General features: G+C 42.7%; 1 protein-coding gene across 1 annotated transcript in view; it reads left to right on the top strand.

Moving 5' to 3' along the window:
- stau2 (staufen double-stranded RNA binding protein 2) overlaps nucleotides 1-20,789 on the top strand; it is a 71,025-nt gene that overhangs the window by 5,710 nt on the left and 44,526 nt on the right. Inside the window, exons 6-7 of the mRNA XM_084033136.1 lie at nucleotides 11,160-11,319; nucleotides 17,108-17,215. Of these exons, the coding sequence (XP_083889262.1) occupies nucleotides 11,160-11,319; nucleotides 17,108-17,215 (268 nt within the window). The remainder of the gene's footprint in view (nucleotides 1-11,159; nucleotides 11,320-17,107; nucleotides 17,216-20,789) is intronic.

Below are 20,789 nucleotides of genomic sequence, written 5' to 3'. Positions count from 1 at the left end.
TGGCTTTATTGATGTTCTAAATATTATGATGTCATTTCAAAATACAAGAGGTCATGTGAAATAAGTTGTTCCCAGTGTTTACCGAGTGATGTGGCTCCAAAGCACACACTGTTCATCTTTAATATGCACTCGGGTCAGTTTCAGGAGGCGCTGTGATCCCCCTCCAGATGGCAGTGTCTCCTCATTTTTTAAAAACCCGTCGGCACTCGTTACTTAAGGTGGTGGAGCTCCCATTTTGTAACAGGCAAGGTAGGAATGTGGGGATTTACTATAGGTTTTATAGGTATAGTGTATGTGCGTCCTTACAGTGTAATTTGTTGTATTTACGTGCAAAGCTTTTGCTTATTATAGCTTTAAATGCAGAATACTGTAACAGGGAAACCGTGTCCTTTTTGCTCTCTTGGCTCATTCAAGTAACAGACGTTAATGTCTTCTGATGCCAAATGTGTGGGATTTATTTTTGAAATGCAAACACGTTGCCAGAAAAAAAAAAAAAGAGTCGGTGATTAAGTAAGTTGCCGTGTTGGGTAACTTGGGAGTCTAGTAGTCAGCAGACAGTCTAGCATCTGGCTCACATCTTCTACTATTTGATCCATGCAGGAACAAACAGGGGGTGACAGACAAATGTCTGTGGGGTGGAGGGGAAAATCTGTTTTCAGCATCTGTCTGTCAATGTCATATGTCACCGGGATGAGTTTCTAAGAAGACAGGCTGTATCTATTCCTCATGGTCACTTTGTTTTCCTTTGCTGTTTTGTAAGGAAGAGAGCTGGGGTGAGGGGATGTGTGTGTGTGTGTGTGTGTGTGTGTGTGTCCATGTGTGTGTAGAAGACATAGGAGTATATATTATCCCAAGGTCACTTATGTTTTCATTAGGTCTCCTTCTTTCAGTGTAGTGGAGCCCTGGATTAATGAAAGCGAGACCTCCTGAATATGAATTCTCTTCTTTAGATGACTGACTATGTGGCGGAGTGACAGGCCATATCCACCATCGGTCACCTTAATGATGCTGCGGGGGAAACCAAGGTTTCCATATGCCCATGTCCTTACCTATTATGATGAATAAGAGTGATCCGGAGTCATGTTGATGGAAAATCTCGCCATTAAAAGGGCAGCCTCGCTCTGATCCATCAGCGCTCTAATCACCACAGAGACCAGTATTGATTCATTCAGAAAGTGCCCTGATGAGGAAATATGGCGATAATATGAAATGGGCATTTATCAGCGTCTTAATGAATCTTATTTATGGCGAAGGGCCCGTGCATAATTTCTTACCATCCAAGTCGGCGTTTAAAAATCGGTGCTTCATCATTGTTCACTCTCAGATACCGGACACTCCGAAGTGATGCTTGTTTTTCAGCTTCTTTCTAGCAGCTGCTCAGAAACGATCTGTGGAAATTCAGCCCAAATGATTCAGTCATTGAATCAGGCAAATACTTTTTGTTATCTAGAAAATGTGGTTACATCAACCTTTTTTTTTCTTTCTTCGCGGACAATCCCCGACTCCCGTGTTATCGTTGGAACACCTGACTCCAGTGACTCATGCTGGGCTCCTCCGGTCCGACTATCCGAGGCGCTCCCAGCCTTTCCTCCTGGTCCCGTGGGGGGGCGGGGGCGCCTGCATCCTGCATTCAGTCAGTGTTGGGATTTTACATAGGACTTTCCCTGTTAGAGCAAACCCACCACCTCCTCCTCCCTCATTTGGTTGTGACAGTAACATTATGTCAGCTGGAACAGCAGTGGGCTGAATGACTGGAGGTGCTTTGCCCCGTGACATTTCCTCCTGTGATGATGGTCCGATACTGAGCGGGCCGTGACTGCTTTCTCTGCAGGAGACGCAGAGGAAGCGTGGGTCACCTGTGCTGGGGAGCATTCACAGTAGTGTTGGATTGGCCAGTTCTGGAGATTTACACCCATAGAAGCAGAGATTGGGCTCATATTTTGAATGATTAAGTAATGATGAACCCACATGGACTTATTATGGAACTCTACATATCCACTTAGGTCTACGGAGCATTTTTAGCATCTTCTAGCTCACAATTTTAATGTTTCTTCCTAAATCTTTCACTGTTTTGATCGAATTGCTCTTGTCTACGTTGTTACCTGCCCCATAAACCCACTGTACGCTCCACATCCACTTATCGGACTTAAAAAGAGACAGTAGTTTACCTCGGGAGTTGGTGGAGACCAAACCAGAGTTCAAAGGAAACGTGAAACCAAATATATGCTCATGTTGTTCTGTGTCTGCTGAATGGGGAAAATCTAATTTTTATGGGTGATAATATGCCAGTGTTTGTCACCTTAACACCAAGTGGCCGAAAAAAAGAGAGATTTCAAAGTTTAAAAATCTGAGAGTTAATGCATCGGTTTATCCTGATTCAGGGGCGCTGGAGCCGATCAAACATAGGGCGAAGGACTGGTCCTGTTAGGGCTTTGACTGTTAAAAATGTGCAAAAATGATTGGAAATGCAAGATCTTTGCCAGTATTCGACTATTAATAGATTTCATGGTCAGTTAATCCTCATTTTCTGAATAAGAGAACTCCAACTGTAATGTGTTCTGGTAGCAGAAAACCCATTGACCCTAGGATTCATGGCGATGTGAAATCAATCATGTAAAAGAAAAAAATGAAACGAAAGGCAGTTAAAACCTACAACGATGAACATTGAGCATTAAATACAGATATCACTGGTGATAAATACTTTTGATTCGGGCACATCGAGGGTTAAAATGCACCAGACTTGCCTTTTATAACTATCCGACTGTGTCCTTGTGAAATCAATGACAGCCTTACATATACCTTGTGTGTGTGTGTGTGTGTGTGTGTGTGTGTGTGTGTGTGTGTGTGTGTGTGTGTGTGTGTGTGTGTGTGTGTGTGTGTGTGTGTGTGTGTGTGTGCGCGCACACACGCTCATGCAAGAAATTTAAAGAGACAGTTGCCATGGAAAGATACTTATCCTTGATAGCTGAATACCCTTGTCATGCCTGCAGGGCTTCAGAATAACATCACACAAAGAGCACACACACACACACACACACACACACAAAGGTGTACTTTGTCATCCTCATCTCTAATTGGGCCAACCTGTCTCACTGAAAGGCCCATGAGCACTTTCCTATATTCAACGTTTCCTCTCATGTCGTCCTATGCCGAGGTATCGGATATCCTCCGAGGTCCTCTTCACACATGCAGTTCCTTTTTTCCCTAGCAGCTCCCTCAGGTTTATTTTTTTACTATAGCGTACCGGCCTGTTGGCTCTCAGAATCTCGTATAGCCTAATCGGGACACTGTGTGCTCTCTCGTCCACTCAGGCATTCCACAGATATGGTTTCTCTTATCCATCCCATCATCACTGCTGTCCAAAAACAAAAGGGAGCTGCCAAAGCCCACAAGGTAGAGACTTCATAGGAGTGACTTTTTATTGCATTATTATTATTTTATTTTATTTTTTTCGCCACGCATCCGTGAAGATCAGTAAATCAGATGCATTCACTCAGATGGTTTCCATAGGCTGCGTGCCAGAACAAAGGATAATCCCTTCCAAATTGTAGAAAATGGGTGTAAACTCATAAAGTGGTGTTTTATCGGTGGAGACTGGGTGGAACACGGCTCCAACATCAACAAATGCTCAGAATGATTTGTGCTCCGCAGACTCAATGACACAGAAGTCTGGTCTCCACTTTCATCTGCTCTCCTCCGAGTGGACTTTGTGTTTGTGTATCCCCGTGTGTCCTCCTCCTCTCCTTGCCTTGATGTATTGAATGTAAAAAAAAAAAAAAAAAAAAGCCAACCTGAGACCGTTATGTATCAGTAGAAACACCATTTTGTAATGTTTTGCAGAGTGAGAGGGCTTCTTCTTCACCTTCACATCTGTATTTTACTACAAATAAACACCACTTGTGTGTTTTTCCCAGGTAATTGTACCTTTTCTGTGATGGTATCTCACCTCCTGTGTAGTAAATGGCACTTTCCCTATTATATCCCATCATTGTTATCACATTTCTTCTCCCTTCCTTTTGTATCTCCCAGATTCTCCTATAGCGGCTTGTGTTCCCATTCAAACACCCTGTAATCTTACTTTATCCCATACAGGCACTGTGTAGTCTTACCCTATATGTGTGAAATATAACAAAAAATAATTACACTCATGGGCCACATGCAACATGTGTTTACTGTGCAATCCGACATGGTACGTAATAAGTAAGTAATCTTGGAATCTATATGCAGGGAAGCATCCTGCTGTGCATTTAAGCCTTTCTGCTTCCAAAAAGCCTTTTCATCTGTTTTCATTTTCCCATACGGATGCACACCCTGGTGTCCTTATGAGTCTACTTACTCCATCTCAGGATGTTTTGGATGCGGCACTACAAGAAGTGATGTTAAAAATGAAAACTATTACATATTTACTCACGTACAGCGCTGTATTATTGTTGGGGGACCTTTCGGGTTCATTCTAATACTTTCAAATGCAAACAAAGTTTGTGCCGTTAAGTGATTATGCACTTCTTCTTCTTCTTCTTCTTCTTTGGTGGTCCTACCATTTGAGCACTTGGAACGAAAAAAAAAAGGGAGGGGGGGGGGAGCCTGAGCAACTGTATTTTACATCATGTAATTTGGTATTTTGCTCTCAGCACAAGCAAACCACAGCTCAGCTCTGAGATGTAAGGGCGTCTCGGTGTGCTGGTTGTTGAAGTTTGTTCTCACCTGACCTTTCCGAATGAGTCACAGTGAAGAGAGCGGACCTTTTCCTTGCCAGTTAGCTGGTTTGTCACTAGATGTGTTATTGTCCCCCCATGTATGCTGATTTTAGAAGATTATAAAACCACTGTAGAGTCAAAATAGTCAGATATGCTTCCATCCTTTGTGCACATTCGATCTGAACAACAGCAAAATAAGCCATTTTTCCAGCCAGAACCATTTATCAGGTAGTGAAATATGTTGCCCGAGACAAGCCTGTATGAAAATAAAAATAAAATCATATGCAGGCACAAAGGTTTACGTGGAAAAGTTACAATAACTATAAAAACATTCATATTATTTCTTTTTAGGAAAATGGCACAGGAGGATTTAGTTTTTTTGAACAAAGCAATTAATTTCCCTCTGGTAATGACAATGAACATAAAGCAGCAGGTCACAGTGCAATACTCTTAATGAGATCAGCAGGTTCTGATTTTAGTCTGATCCCCTGCCAGCCATTCGCCTCCGCCAGCCAAGTCTTAACAGTTGGCACTGGAAGGCCATGAGGGTTAAGATGTGTGTTTTTATTTTTTTTTTGCTATGCCACATAAATGCACACATGGTGTAATTGCTTTGTGCACACTGGCAAGTCTTCTATTACGCACTGATTTCTCTGTGCTTAAGGATTTAGAATTATTCACGCAATGCCTGTTTTCAGTCAGCTAATTTCCAGTGGTTGTTTTTATTCCTAACATTAAATCAGCCCTTGTTTTGTTTTTGTTTTTTTTCCATCCTGTCCTCCGTAGCGTGCTACCTGTCAGCTACAGTGCCGTTAAGCTATCATGTTTGGAAACAAATACTTGATTTACCGCTACGACTCGGCAATAAAGTGTGACGGGGGAGTCGGGTCGGTTTACTAAGGGGGCGGGGCCAGGCGTGGAAGAGGAGGGCACGGAGACGGCATCGCTGATCACAGAGCTCGCAAACAAAAGAGAGCTTTAATCTCGTGTTCAAAAAAAAAAACTGAAACCACAACAAACAGTAAAAAAAAAAGCGCTGTAAGATTGGACAATTTAATTAAAATCGGTTATGAAACCTTGTGTTTTATACACTGTGTCTGTTAGCAATTCATGATAAATAGCAGGTTGTCGGTTAAAGGCAGCGATATGAGACACACACACACACACACACACACACACACACAGTACATTACACAGGAGGGATATGAGGTAAGAAAATACATCACTCCCATGACAGCCTTTAATGAAAAAGCGTGGTTCTATTAAACTGTGGGAGAGCTATTAGCGCCGGGCTGAGAAGCCTTCGGATGGCGAGCCAACGTCCCATTTGACTTCACGTTTACACTTCTCCTGTTTTCTAACTGATTTGGTGTGTGTGTGTGTGTGTGTGTGTGTGTGTGTGTGTGTGTGTGTGTGTGTGTGTGTGTGTGTGTGTGTGTGTGTGTGTGTGTGTGTGTGTGTGTGTGTGTGTGTGTGTGTGTGTGTGTGTGTGTGTGTGTGTGTGTTGGTAACATGTCCATAAAATTCACGTCCTAATAAACACAAACACATAAACCAACCAGATAGAATATCTCTCAGTCAGAGACGTCTGATTGAATACTTATTCTAATAATCTGATGGTCTAAAAATACATTTTTAAAACGTTTACCTGGCATTGGTTTTGTTAATATACAGTTTTATAGTTTATAATAATTCCTAATTCAAGTTTGTGTGTGAGTGTCTACACTCAGACACCTGATTCAACTAATTAACTAACCGTGGTCTTCAATCAAGACCTTGATGAGTTGGATCGGGCTAAAACCTAAAACCTGGACCTACAGCGGCCCTTCTTTGCAGGTCTCATCAGGCTAAATGTCCAACATCACAGCGTTTAACATCCATATGACACTAAAAATATAGGCACAGACTTGATTACATTCTGCTGATGTCATTGTCAAATAATAATAAAATGAAATAAAGATATAAAATGTATCCTGATCCCGTCACCAGGCCCATTTCTGATTTTATTTTAAGCACCACTTTTTCTTTTCTTTTTCTTTTTTTAAGCCTCTGAAATAGACATTAGTGGGTTAAAACGACCATCATTTGTCTTTTCTTGTGTTTTATGTACGTGGAAAAATGCTGCTTAACGAGCAATTACCGACAAAGAAATAATGTCATGTGAAACCGCAGCTCTAGCATGTGGATTAGTGGTTTCTGACCTCAGACGGGGAAACCCTATAGCACCATGATGGAGTTTTGAGCACTATTTGCTGGACGACAGGACTATTTTCTCACGCCACTGTCTTTTTTTTAAAATGTCTTCCTACATTAGCAAGTGTGTGAGGCGGCAGGGAAGGAAAGCAAACGTTGGGAGGAAGCAACAAGTAAAAGGTCTGACGGCAGACTGAGCTGTCCAAGGTTTTACATTCTCCCCTAAATCTCTGTGACCTCTTTAATCCCACCACAGTCCGATAGTCAGGTGTCTTAATCGTGTTTTAATGCATCCATCTATTTGCGTCTGCATGGGAGGCCAGTTATGTCTGTTGTGGTCGGGCTCAGTGATGCTTGAAGTGGGCCAGTCCACTCCCTCGTTTATGGCTTTTTAAGTTGTCGTCTGTGTTTTGGTTGACCCACTTCTTTCTGTCTGATGCTCTTTTTGCTCTTTGTTGTCGTAGAATACGTGTTTCCATCCTTTAAAAAAACATTTCACTGCGTTTCTTTAAAACCAGGCCACGTCTTTGAAGCAGAACGACACAAATATTATTTAAAATTGGTGCTGCATGACTGCTCAAAATGTAGAAAACATGCACACCCAGAATGCACTGGGCCTCGTTGTTTCTTTATATCGCATAGAAAATAAGGATAACATCAACTACTTTTAGGAACTGGTAACAAACTAGAATATTATGTTGAACAAACAAGAAAAAGTGGATTGAAATAACCAAATAACATTCTATACTAGACTAATATAAAAATCATATATTGAGAACGTGCATTCATTAAACATAATCAAAATTTAAAAAAAAGGAACTGAGCAAGTGGCTAGAATAAATCCCTTTTTATGCATTTATTAAATATACACAGTATTCTGGCTCATACAATTACAGCATAAACAAATATAACATTGGAGTTATTTCCATCAGTGCAGAAACTCTGCATACAGTCTCTTTAATTGTCTCAGTCCTTCAAAATGTATTGAAAGTAGCAATAAATAATAATTACCTATTACAGTTTCAACAGGGTAACTGATCTGTAACCTTCCTCACAATGTGTTTTATTTAAATAACTCTTATTAACATGCAACATATTTTATGTTGTTGTGCTACATTATGAAATATCCGAGGCGTGTGCTGCAAGCATCAACAGTCTTTCACGGTTTAATACGCATGTTATTTGATTCTTAATGGCTGACAAGTCATTATTGGGCAACATCATCAAAACACAATTTGAATGTAGTGTTTTTTCTCGTGGGCTAAATGGCAGCGTTACGACTTCGAGGAAGTGCTTTTCATTTGGTTTTCATTCCTGCCGTCTGCACATGTTTTCACTGCTTTCTATACAATATCATCTGCAACTGCTCATGTGTTAAATCACAGCCAAATACTTTCACTTACATCCATAGAACCAGACGCTGACATCACTGCGTGTTTGCATCTGGTGTTTTTACTACACTAACATCATGCAGGATTTCCTCCCCACCAATGGCATGTCCAGGATGCATGGATATGCTAATGAGGCTGTGATCCTGTGTGCAAGGGATGTTTGTGGCATTAAATAAGTACAATATTCACATGATCCAGGTGTAAAATACATGACTTATGTCTGGAAACAAGTGGCTTTATATTTATTTGATGCTGCCTTGAATGTAAATATGCTGCAAAAAGTAATTACAAGAAAGTGAATGAGAGGTGACTTTTCTTTTCCTACACAGGCAATTAGAAAAAGTAAATATCTTTCCTCGCCGAAGGAAAAACTAGTTTCCAACCTAAATGTCACCCTGTCATTTAATATTCTAAATACCCTATCTGCCATTTCCCAGGATGTCTTTGAAGGTGTGTGTGTGTGTGTGTGTGTGTGTGTGTGTGTGTACGTACGTGTGTGTGTGTGTGTGTGTGTGTGTGTGTGTGTGTGTGTGTGTGTGTGTGTGTGTGTGTGTGTGTGTGTGTGTGTGTGTGTGTGTGTGTGTGTGTGTGTGTGTGTGTGTGTGTTTAAAGATGACAGAGTAACCTTAACTTACGTGGCGGCCCACATTAAAGACCGCTGAATTAATCCCTCGCTGCTGATGACTTATCATTTGATTGATCCGCCGTATCAGTAGTTTTTTCTCATACTGAGTCACACACACACACACACACACACACACACACACACACACACACACACACACACACACACACACACACACACACACACACACACACTGGTGTGTTGGTTTTAATTATTATTTTCCTTCCCGTTTCAGCCGACATCCTCCCTACAGGTGTCCTGCTCCAACTCCCTCTCTAGCAATAATAATAATAACACAAATAATAAGTGATAACACAGAACAGGCAGATCCGGAGCCAGCATGTGCTGATTTCTTGTGTTTTTTTGTTCTGGCCACAGAGCGCTGACGTGATTTCCCTGCTTTTTTTCTTTTTTATCTGCTGATTTTGATGTGTGTGTGTGTGTGTTCTTGGCTGCTTGTGTGTAAGCCACTACTTTCCCACGTTGTGGAGGCCTTCCTCCACGTCTCCCTCTCCCCTTCCCTCCCCCTCTCTCCTCCTCTCTGCACCTGTACTTGGCGCTCCAGCTCCCAGCTGCTCCCATCTCAGCTCGGCGCCGTTGGCCCGAGCCCATGTTGCACTTGGCATGTCCTCTGAGGCCCCGGGGCCACACTTGACGTGCGAGGGCCAGGCGGCCCCCGCCCAGGGAAAGGCTCCCGTGGCCAGGAGGAGAGGAGGGCTGTTGTGGGTTTGGAGGAAGACCTGCTGGAATTCTGGGAGAGAAGAAATGCTGAGTCATTGTTGGGCCTGCGAGAGAGAGGGAAGAAGGGGGGGGTATTCAGAGAAATGATGAGTTATCTCCTGAGAGTTACTGTTAGTGAAGGGGCAGCATTTCTGGTATCTTGTGAAAAAAATTCAGGAGAACTTAATGACGTTCAAGGTCAGTTTATTATTTCATAGTTTCACACTCACTGCTGAGATCTGGGAACATGACATTTGAGTTTCACTGAAATGTTAACGACCTTTGCATCTGTTGCCATGATCTTTAGAGTCCGATATCTACGGTGCCCCCGAGGATTGATCCCCGACGATTCCTTTTTTCATACAACCCCCCCCCCCCGTATTATATAAAGAATTACAAAATGCAACAAAAATAAATTAAAGATTAAAGATGAAGCGTTCACATTGGTGGTTTTTGTGTGAAATTTTGGAGGCTTGTAATAACTTTTTAGTTTTCATACAGTAGCATCATGGGGTCAACTTTTAATTTGTGACATTCTGGCACTTTGAGTTGAGTGCTAATTAGCAGATTTTAGCATGTTTACATGCTAATTTAAGATGCTAAACTAAACCCAGTCTTGTTCTAAGTTTTAAGATAATGCATGATTGTGATGTTTGGCCTCAGTCATGTATGCAGGGGAGTGTTTGTCGTTTAAAAAAGCTCTTGTTTGGCCCCTAACAACCTAAGATCTCTGTTATTTAATGATGTGCATGTGTGCCGTTGTGAAAGAAAACCTGTGAACGTTTCCAGTGCACGCAGGTTTTCCAGATTCTTGGGTTCCCCAAAATTCCAATCAAGTATTAAAATCTCACGTCTCTCGGGCGTCGCGGTGCCAAGACGGATGACTTGGGTTTTCATTCTCTGGCTAAGAAGCTTTGACCAAACCATGAAAATATTGAACACATTTGGCTCTCAGACGCTAGGCATTATAAATCCCGCCTGCTGTCTACCACATATGGAGTCTGTATGTCCTGGTGAGTATAAGTGCACACTGAAGGGAAAGGAGGAGGACAGCGGAGACGGATATTAAAAAGTTTGGATTCCCCTCGTCTCTTGTTAGCTTTCCCACTATTTCTCATTCCCTGTCCTCGACCCGGCCGGCGTTCTCAGCCCCGCTCTCCCCCCGTGACCCAGGAGGGGGGTATCACACACGCGGACTCGCAGACCTCTAAATCTGCCGGGTGACAGCTCAGTCCCGCTCTGTCAGGGCCCAAAGAAAGAGAGGGAAATCTATGTTCGGGGCCAGAAGAAAGAGGAGAGGATATATATGTCCCTGTGCTTTGTCTGCCATCCCTAAGCAGAGATTCAATAGCAAGACATCAGTCAAGTGGTTGTATTGTGTAGTAATTGACCCTGATGAAGTGGTGGGCCTTTTAATTTGGGAACGCTGTAAACGCTGTGAATTGATAACTTGGCTGGGAATGTCTGGGACACTCCCGGACACTCTTTTTTACATATATTTATAGCTATATATCAATATGTTTTTGTTTTCAGGTACCATTATCCTGTTCCTAAGATCTTCTATGTGCAGCTGTCTGTGGGGAGTCACGAGTTCATCGGGGAGGGACGCACCCGCCAAGCAGCCCGACACAACGCTGCCATGAAGGCCCTGCAGGCCCTCCGCAACGAACCCATCCCCGAACGGCCACCGCAGGTACACACACACACACACACACACACACACACAGAACACAGGTACACACACACACAGGTACACACACACACACGCAGGTACACACACACACAGAACACAGGTACACACACACACACACACACACACACAGAACACAGGTACACACACACACAGGTACACACACACACACACACAGGTACACACACACACAGAACACAGGTACACACACACACACACAGAACACAGGTACACACACACACACACACACAGGTACACACACACACACACATCTACATACAGAGAACACACACACACACAGGTACACACACACACACACAGAACACAGGTACACACACACACACACACACACACACATCCACATACAGAGAACACACACACATCCACAGGCACACACACAAACACACACACACACAGGTACACACACACACACACACACACAGGTACACACACACACACACAGAACACAGGTACACACACACACAGAACACAGGTACACACACAGAACACAGGTAGACACACACACACACACACAGGTACACACACACAGGTACACACACACAGAACAAACACATCCACAGGTACACACACACACACAGGTACACACACACACACATCCACAGATACACACACACACACAGAACACATAGGTACACACACACACGCACACAGAACACACACATCCACAGGTACACACACACAGAACACATAGGTACACACACACACAGAACACATAGGTACACACACACACAGAACACATAGGTACACACACACACATCCGCAGATACACACACACAGAACACAAACACAGAACACACACACACACAGAACACACACATCCACACAGAACACACACACACACACACACAGAACACACACATCCACAGGTACACACACACAGAACACATCCACAGGTACACTCACACACACAGAACACAGGTACACACACACACAGAACACAGGTACACACACACTCAACACACACACACACACACACACACACAGAACACACATCCACAGGTACACACACACACACAGAACACACAGGTACACACACAGAACACAGGTACACACACACACAGAACACAGGTACACACACACAGAACACAGGTACACACACACAGAACACACACAGAACACAGGTACACACACACACAACACACAGAACACACACACAACACACACATCCACAGGTACACACACACACACATGTACACACACACAGAACACACAGGTACACACACACATCCACAGATCACACACACATCCACTGGTACACACACAGAACACAGATGCACACACACAGAACACAGGTACACACACACAGAACACAGGTACACACACACAGAACACACACACACACACAGGTACACACACACACATCCACAGGTACACACACACACAGGTACACACACACACAGGTACACACACACACATCCACAGGTACACACACACAGAACACACACACATCTTCACTAAACAGCTGTTTCCTTTAAAGCTTTAATGAACTGCTGTCGGCCCGTCTCATAAAACATCTTTTATTCCACACATCTCTGGACCAAACCATCATTACTCCCCTCTGACCTATAGTGTACTAACACTGAAATACAAATAATATAACAATGAATCATTAATTACAGCTGCAAAGAGAATAAAGTATTTATACATCATTTATTATTGTTAATAACTGTTAGAGCTCCTTTAATGGAAATTGTTCATACATCCTGTACATACTAGACTCATTCTTTCCTACTGAAGCTGTACATCTTTCATGTTGCATTCTTCTTTAAAAACATTTAAAAAAAAGGTCCAGCAAGTAGTAGTTATAGCAGTTTTCTTTTTCAGCCACAGATTGATTTAGAACATGTAGGGGGGCAGACCGTTAATATCCAGACAATAACTGATGGTTAGGATTGGTTTTGTTGTTTTAATGGGATTTGTTGAAGGCAAGACAAATCTAAAACATCACCAGCTTTGGCCTTTTAGTGGTGAGTCATTTCCATAATCAGTGTTTTCATTGAGAACTGCATGGGGATGAAGCCGTTTGCTACTGGAGCTGATATGTTGACGTCTTTGCTGTTAGTTGTGCTGTTCATATACATGTCGGCCTTATGAAACCTCCAGCCCCCCTTCAGGCCCCGGCTGCTTTCACCTTGGATGACTGTCTCCCTGCTCGACCCCCTCACACTTGGAAACTCTCCTTAATGAAAAGTCAAAGGATTTGTGCTGCTGATCTGTTGATGGTGTCCCCGTAGAGGCTCTATTAAAGGCTGTTACGCAGTGTGTTTTTGCAGATTCCATCAGATTGAATCCAAATCCACCTCGGCTCTAATTATTCTAATGTATAATTTAAGCCTGGCAGTTCTCCGTAGTTTAGTTTGCACCTGGCAGGATGTTATTTTCTCTCTTTTTTTATTTTTTTTCTGGCTTCTCCCAATGTCACTGTACCATTCCAGATTCCCCCCTTTATTCATAGCTGTTAACGGTTGTTATCATCTCCCACCGGAAATCAAATCACCCCCATATCCTCACGGCCTGGCATCGCCGCCGGTTATTCAAAACGCTTTGGCTCCTCTCGCTCCCTGCCTCGCTGTCTTGTGGCGTCGGGCCTCCATAAATGTGCTCTTTGTTTGCGGCTCCTTCTCCAGTCTTGCTTTCCAAATGGAGGCACATTGTGTCTACGGTGTCATTCTGTCTCCGTGTGGAAGCATGTGTAAATGTGTGGACGCCCCTCGGGCTTTAACCATGCGCTGTCAAAGCCTTTTATTTGGAGGGAGACCACGGGTCACACATCAGGGATTGTGTTTTCAGAGCAGCAGCACGTAACGAACCTTCACAGGGCTTCGGGGCGATAAAGAGTATTTAATGAAACAGCTTGTTTAGGTGCTTGTGATGCTGTTTTATAACTGTGATGTCTGCCGTTAAAACACCACGGCTTCTTGAAGAACGTGTGCAAATCTGCATCATTACTTTCATTAGGGGGTAACTCACGATAATATCACAATATTTTGCCCACGATATCGATGATATCACGATACTGCAATACACAATATATTGCAAGAACTCTTCTAGGATATGCATCATGATATCTGTGTATCTGAAGGAGGAAAAATACCAGTATAAAGGCAAAAAAGCAGGAATTTATGGTATACTGTGATTATTCACTGCATTGTGAGTCTTTAACACACTGACTGAATATATCTATCACATCCATATTTATTTATTTGTATTTATTTATTTAGTTGATGGGGACGATGCTCATTGATTAACAGACAAGTTGCTCGCTGTAAATAAGTCAGAGTTAGCTGCAAATGGTAATCTCCATCTGTTGTCTCTAGCCAGATCATAAAAGACATCAATTAAATAATAATTTAATTATTATATAATTAATTAAATTAATAAATTAAAATTCAAAAGCTGGTAAACAAATAATTATAAACACACCATATAGACATAAACTAGCAAAAGGCCTAATAAAACAAAAATACATAATTTTTCATATTTTTATATCGATATTTGGCGCCATTTTATCGATAACGTATCACAGCAGGGAGTATCACGATATATGGATATTTCAATATATTCTGCCACCACAGTTGTGCATGGTCATGTGTTTAACACATAACATATAAAATAACAAACAGTTTTTTCCTCCGGCAGCTCTCTTTGATCTGAAATGCGTTGTTGGAGCATCGATTGCCGTGAGCGTCGGCCCACAGTCACTGTTCATTCAAACCTCCTTCATCCCGACAGTCAATGAAGAACCTGTCTTCACTAGTTTACACTAGAACTCTCTGTAGAAGGGGCCGACGTCACACTCAGACTCTTCTATTAGTCTTCGTCACAGGAAGGTCTCTGATCTACTTCTGGTTACAGACAGTAACACACACACACACACACACACTAAACAAGAGCGTGCGGTAGGTGCATCGGTACCGACGTGACACTTCCTGTGAAATCCAAGAGATCCCGCCGTATGAATCATGCGTCGGTATCGGGTCACACAATGAGAGGAGGGAAGAAGCCCAGCGGGGGAAGAGCGCATCCATTCATGCTAATCAGACAAAGAGCTGGACACGACGAGATAAAGATCGAGATGGCACCAAAAAAAGCCCCTTGTTGTATGGCGGATGATATGATCTCTATAGCGTGACTTCCATTGTTATAGGTTTAGTCTGTCTGATCCATATTTAAACAACTTTTTATAATGGAAGGCAGGAGTCATCTGGTATTAAGTCCAGAGTTACTTCATAGATTCATGTGCAGCAAATTTAGTGGTTTTGAGAAAATGTTGAAACAGTCTGGATCTTTTTTTTTTTTTTTTTTTTAAGTGAGGTTATCCCACTGAAATTCCCTCAATAGTTTCCAGTGGATCCGCTCCATGTTTCATGCTGGATGAAACACTTGTTTTTCTCTTGTTGTTGATGTTCATAAATAATAATTCCCCCCCCCCCTTTAAAAGAGGCCTTCCTGTACAGACAGAGGACCACCACCAGTCATGAGTTCTCAATCCCATATCTGATAAGGATCACAGACAGGCCTCTCATTGCAGCAGCTTGGCCGACGTCCACCCTGTGTGTGTGTGTGTGTGTGTGTGTGTGTGTGTGTGTGTGTGTGTGTGTGTGTGTGTGTGTGTGGTGTAATTCTTGGTTTGATTTGTGTCAGTTTATTTATTTTTTATTTTTTTTGGTGCATGAAAGAAGACGGAAAAAAATAAATTTCCTCTCCATTTATTATGAAAAACCTTAATAATACTTGCTTTAAAGATTTAAGACATCTGCAGCTGTTCTGTAAAAAGAAAACAGAAGACTTAAAGGAATAACAAAATATCTTCCCATGAAAGAACATTATACAGGGTTCATATGGGTGCTGGGAATCCTTGAAAAGGTTTGAAAAGTGCTTGGATTTAGACTAAAGGTCTTGAAATGTGTGTTGTATGTGATGACATCTATGATAGAACAGAGAAAAGAAGATCTCCATATTTGAGGGACTGAAAACAGCATTTCCTGACATTTCTTTATGAAAAATGACTTTTGATGATGAACAGATGATGAAAATAGTTGGTGATTATATTTCTGTGGATCTGTTAGTGGAATTAGTTTTCCTTTCATTTGTGGTCCTTCTGTAAAAAGCTGTCTCCAAACATCATGTTGGTTGTTTAGAGGACAATAACATCTCATTTAATGTGATGAACAAGTGACATAATAAGTAGACTGAATACTGACCATTGGATTGGTACAAATATGGAGTTTACCACAGCTGGAAGGTGCTGGAAAAGCATGGAAATGCACCTTGAAATGCTTGGAAAGTGCTTGAATTTTGTTATGTTGAATATGCTTTCATATCTGTAGCACTCTTTTTATTATTGCCATTGGGAGAAAACTCTGTTTTTAGCCCAATAGACACTGATTTCACATGAGGTCCCTCTTTAACTGTGGCTGTTCCTGCAGATATTTGCTGCGATTTAATGGGTTGAACAGTGTTCACATTTATTTGTCATCTAATCCACTTTTCCAGTCTTGCTGTAATTGACTGGGAGACAATAATGCTTCCTAACAGGGGCTATAAATAAAGTGAGTGATAGTCATGTGAGATCGGCATCCCTGGAATAGATTTTATCCACCAGTCAACAACTGGGAGAAGCTTTCCAGGTGGAATTGTCTTCCACTTTCTGGACCGAACAGTTTATGAATAATGGATACTACATGACTGAAAACCTACAACCTAGAAGTTTTGAGCAATCACTAGCAGTATGTTCCCACTGTTTCTGACCTCTGATATTTGTTTCCAGAGCCCGGAGGAAAAGGCGGAGACTGAGGAAGGCACCGATGCCAGCAAGTCAGAGATCAGCCTGGTCTACGAAATCGCCCTGAAGAGGAACTTATCCGTCAACTTTGAGGTGAGAAAAAAAAACCACATGATTAATACGTTCATCCACACAGAATGTGAGTCGTCATGATGTACAGTAAGTGTTCCAAAAGCTCCAAGCACTCATCCAGCGTCACGCTGATAACACTACGTCCTCAAGATAAGGGAACGGGAAGGAAACATGCACGTTTACCACTTATCTTTAAAAAGGGTCAAACACACTGGGAGTTTTAGATGGCCCACCGCCTTTTTAAATTGTGTAAATTCTTGAGTTCATAGTGTTTCTGGCCTGCTGTTGCCCTTTCCTCATTCCTCGGCTAATGAGTGTGAATCATTGACTATTGATGACTTCATTTGCTGCTTACTATCTTATTTGTTTTAGCTGGAAAGTACATGTACATGACCCCAACGAACCTTTCCCTTTGAGTGAGGCTGGTTGGAGCAGTGCTTGCCTACACATCGTAATAACCAAATACAAGTCTATAATATTCAGCAGGAAAGGTATGAAGGTATTAGGAAAGTATGCATTTATTTAAAAAACAAACACGTATAACGTTACCTTCAGCTTCCTGACACCTCTTTATCGTCTTACATTACATTACAACATACTTGTTCCATCACTTGTTTCCTGTCTGCGTTTGGGTTCCAGTTTACAGAAATATGAATCCATTCAATCAGAAACATTAAGGTTTGTGCCTTTTTAACTGCTGGTGGTTTGTTGTAGCCATGTGGTCACATTGTGGTTTCTGTTGTTGTAACAACTTCTGATGGGAGTCATTGATGCGATCGATAAAGATCAGCTGATCAATATCAAGAACCAGTTGAGCTTCATTTCAATGCATTGCATTAAAAAAAGCACTTGACTAAAACCTAATCCATCAATACTGTCATCTGCCGAGCCAAGTCTGGCAAATCCTGACGGCGTCTCATCTTTTTATAGTTTATAGAGTTGTTGAAACTTGCAAAGGCAGTTATGAATTGGGTCTAACGTTTCTTTCTTCGTTGGGTTGCAAAGTGACCACTAGAGGAAATGATAGTAGTATAGTTATAATCCAGAGAATTCCACCTCTCATTTGACTAACTCTTGTAAGAGCACTCTAGCGTGTCCTTAAATGACCTGCAGCGTCTGTTCTCTTTGGCCTTCCTATCTCAGCTGACTCGTCCAATACTCGGCCTCTCTTCTTCTTCTTCTTCTTCTTCTGCTGCTTCACCCTGCAAGGTGCCAAAAACAAGGGAGGCTCTCCGTTTACTCTGCGCGCCCCCTCCCTCCACCTTCCACCCCTCCGACCATCATTCCCAACAATCACACGGAAGGTGTGTGTGGAGAGGAAATGGAGACAGAGGAGATGGAAGGAAGGGGAGGGAGGGAGACTCTCTGTTGACTTTGCCTTGCTAATACGCGTTTACACAACATTGGGGAAATGATTTTGAAAGCTCCCTTTTCCCACCGTCACCCCTCTCCCCGTTATTGTTCTGCTCATCGGAGCGTGACACCGCCGTCCTTCCTGGAACTCAGATTAATACTTTTTTTAGCCAGCTAAATCTGGCTTCATGTGATCCATTATCTGTCATGTCTTTGTCACCGTCAGCAATTACGCTGCTTTCATTTTCAGTGGAAGCTGATGGCGGCGTTTCTTTTTTTTTTTTAAAGAAGCAGACCGCAGCCACACACATTCCTCCCCAAACAGCCTCCGCTGTGCTCGCTGTCACTCTGGAGTTAATGTGTGCAGTAAATCAGTAAAGCTCTCTGCACGCTGTCTTCATTTCAACCATCCGTCCGCATCTCCGTCACTAAGCATTTGCTTATTCCAAAGTGGTGATTTGTGTTTCTGTGCCGTCTTTTTCTTTACACTCCAAAAGAAACAAACTGTGAGTTGATTAGTTTTGTTCTTCTGCACATCAGTCACGCCACATTCTGTTTCCCTTTGCCACGTCAAACTAACCCGCCTGAAGGCCAGGCTGCCTCGGGGCAATTATCCTCCCTCTCCTGGCATAACAACCCCCCTCATACCCCTGGTGGCTCTCCAGCAAGACTCACTTTCATCCTCAATCAGTGTGTTGCATGCATACGCTGTGGCTGGAGACCAAGTGTGAATTACACATGCCTCTCTGGGTTTTTAGTGTTTTGCCCATTGGGTCCATTACATTATAACTCATTAGACAACGCTTGGCCTCCTCTCCTGCCACGTCACATCCTACACAAAAAGCGTATCGCTCATCATCGCAGCCGCGTGTTCACATCGCACCCTCGCCCCGGTGCATGAAATGATCCCCCCGTGAGTCACCACCGCCAGCGAGTGTCTGCTTTCCCATCCCCTCCACGCCGATGAGGGTCGCCGCCACCCTGAGAGCCAGTTGGCTCATTTAATCCCCCCGTCAGGCAATATCAAACAGATGTCAGCATCAAAGAGGAAACCAATCTATAAATCACAGCTTGTGTGTTGGATCGGAGGCTCCCTTTTCCAAGGAGGACACCAGAGACGAGGGTCCGGGGCCAAGAACCACCCATCTTACAAGGAGCAGCTTCCCTCGGGGCCTTGTCCGTCCACCGCTCGTCACAAAAGAGCCTTTCTTCCCTGTACCAGTCCCCGCCATTGTCCCACCCTGCTCCCATAGCCTCCTCTTCAGAGTACCTGAGGTCTCGCATGCACGGATCCCCAGACTGCTCGGGGTATTAATGTCTCCATGAGAAGGCCTCCCATCTTTAGAGAAAAGAAGAGACGGAGCAACAAGGGGAAAAATCAGAGTCTTTCCTGTGTTACAACCTGATCCTGGTGATTAGGTGGTAGACGGCTGTGTTTGTGTGTTTGTTTGTGTGTGTGGGTGTGTGCGTGTAAATGAATGGGAGTGCTGAAATCCCATCGGCGTGGTGCAGATCCCATGTCGTCTGCCAGGAGACTGACTGCAGCTCGTCTGCCGCCGTCCCGGCCAAGAGCGTGTCACATGTGTGCACGGATCCACACTCTTGTCTCATGCTCTTGTGTTGACTGTACCACACATACACACATATATATATATATATATATATATATATATATATATAGAGAGAGTCCACATTTTACAGCACAAGGTAGTCTTATCAGTGCAACAGTTGGCCTTTGCTTTGCCGTATCCTTGAAACGAGTGTTTCAGAGAAGCAGACAACGAGGCCTGATCGACCATTTAAAAAGCAAATTACCATTATTATTAAATACAAACGTATTTGAGTAGATGATGTTACAATAGATGACAGAATGTGTGTCATTGGTTTCTTTAGTTTAACACAAAATCATCCCAATCAAATACCGGTTGGGTAACACTTTAGATTAGGGAACACATATTTCTAGTTTCTTGGTTTATTCTTATTAAGTGGTTTACAACAACTCACTATCAATAAGCAGTGATTAGGAAATTATTGATTTATAATGTCTTAAAAACAGCCAATATGCTACTAATTAGCATGCTAATAAGAAACTAGTTCATGGTTAATGTGTTCCCTAATCAATCTAAAGTGTTGTAATCTACAGCAGAACTAGGCTTTAAGTCTTTTTATGTGTCTAAAGGAAAAGCTGGACAGTTTTTAATTATTTTTGCAGGGACACATGACGGTGAGCAAGACCAGAGAA

This window comes from Eutrigla gurnardus (genome assembly GCF_963514095.1).
Source record: "Eutrigla gurnardus genome assembly, chromosome: 18".
In the NCBI taxonomy this organism is placed as follows: domain Eukaryota; kingdom Metazoa; phylum Chordata; class Actinopteri; order Perciformes; family Triglidae; genus Eutrigla; species Eutrigla gurnardus.
The sequence above is the reverse complement of the archived record's forward strand: the minus strand, read 5'-3'. Positions and strand labels throughout refer to the sequence as shown.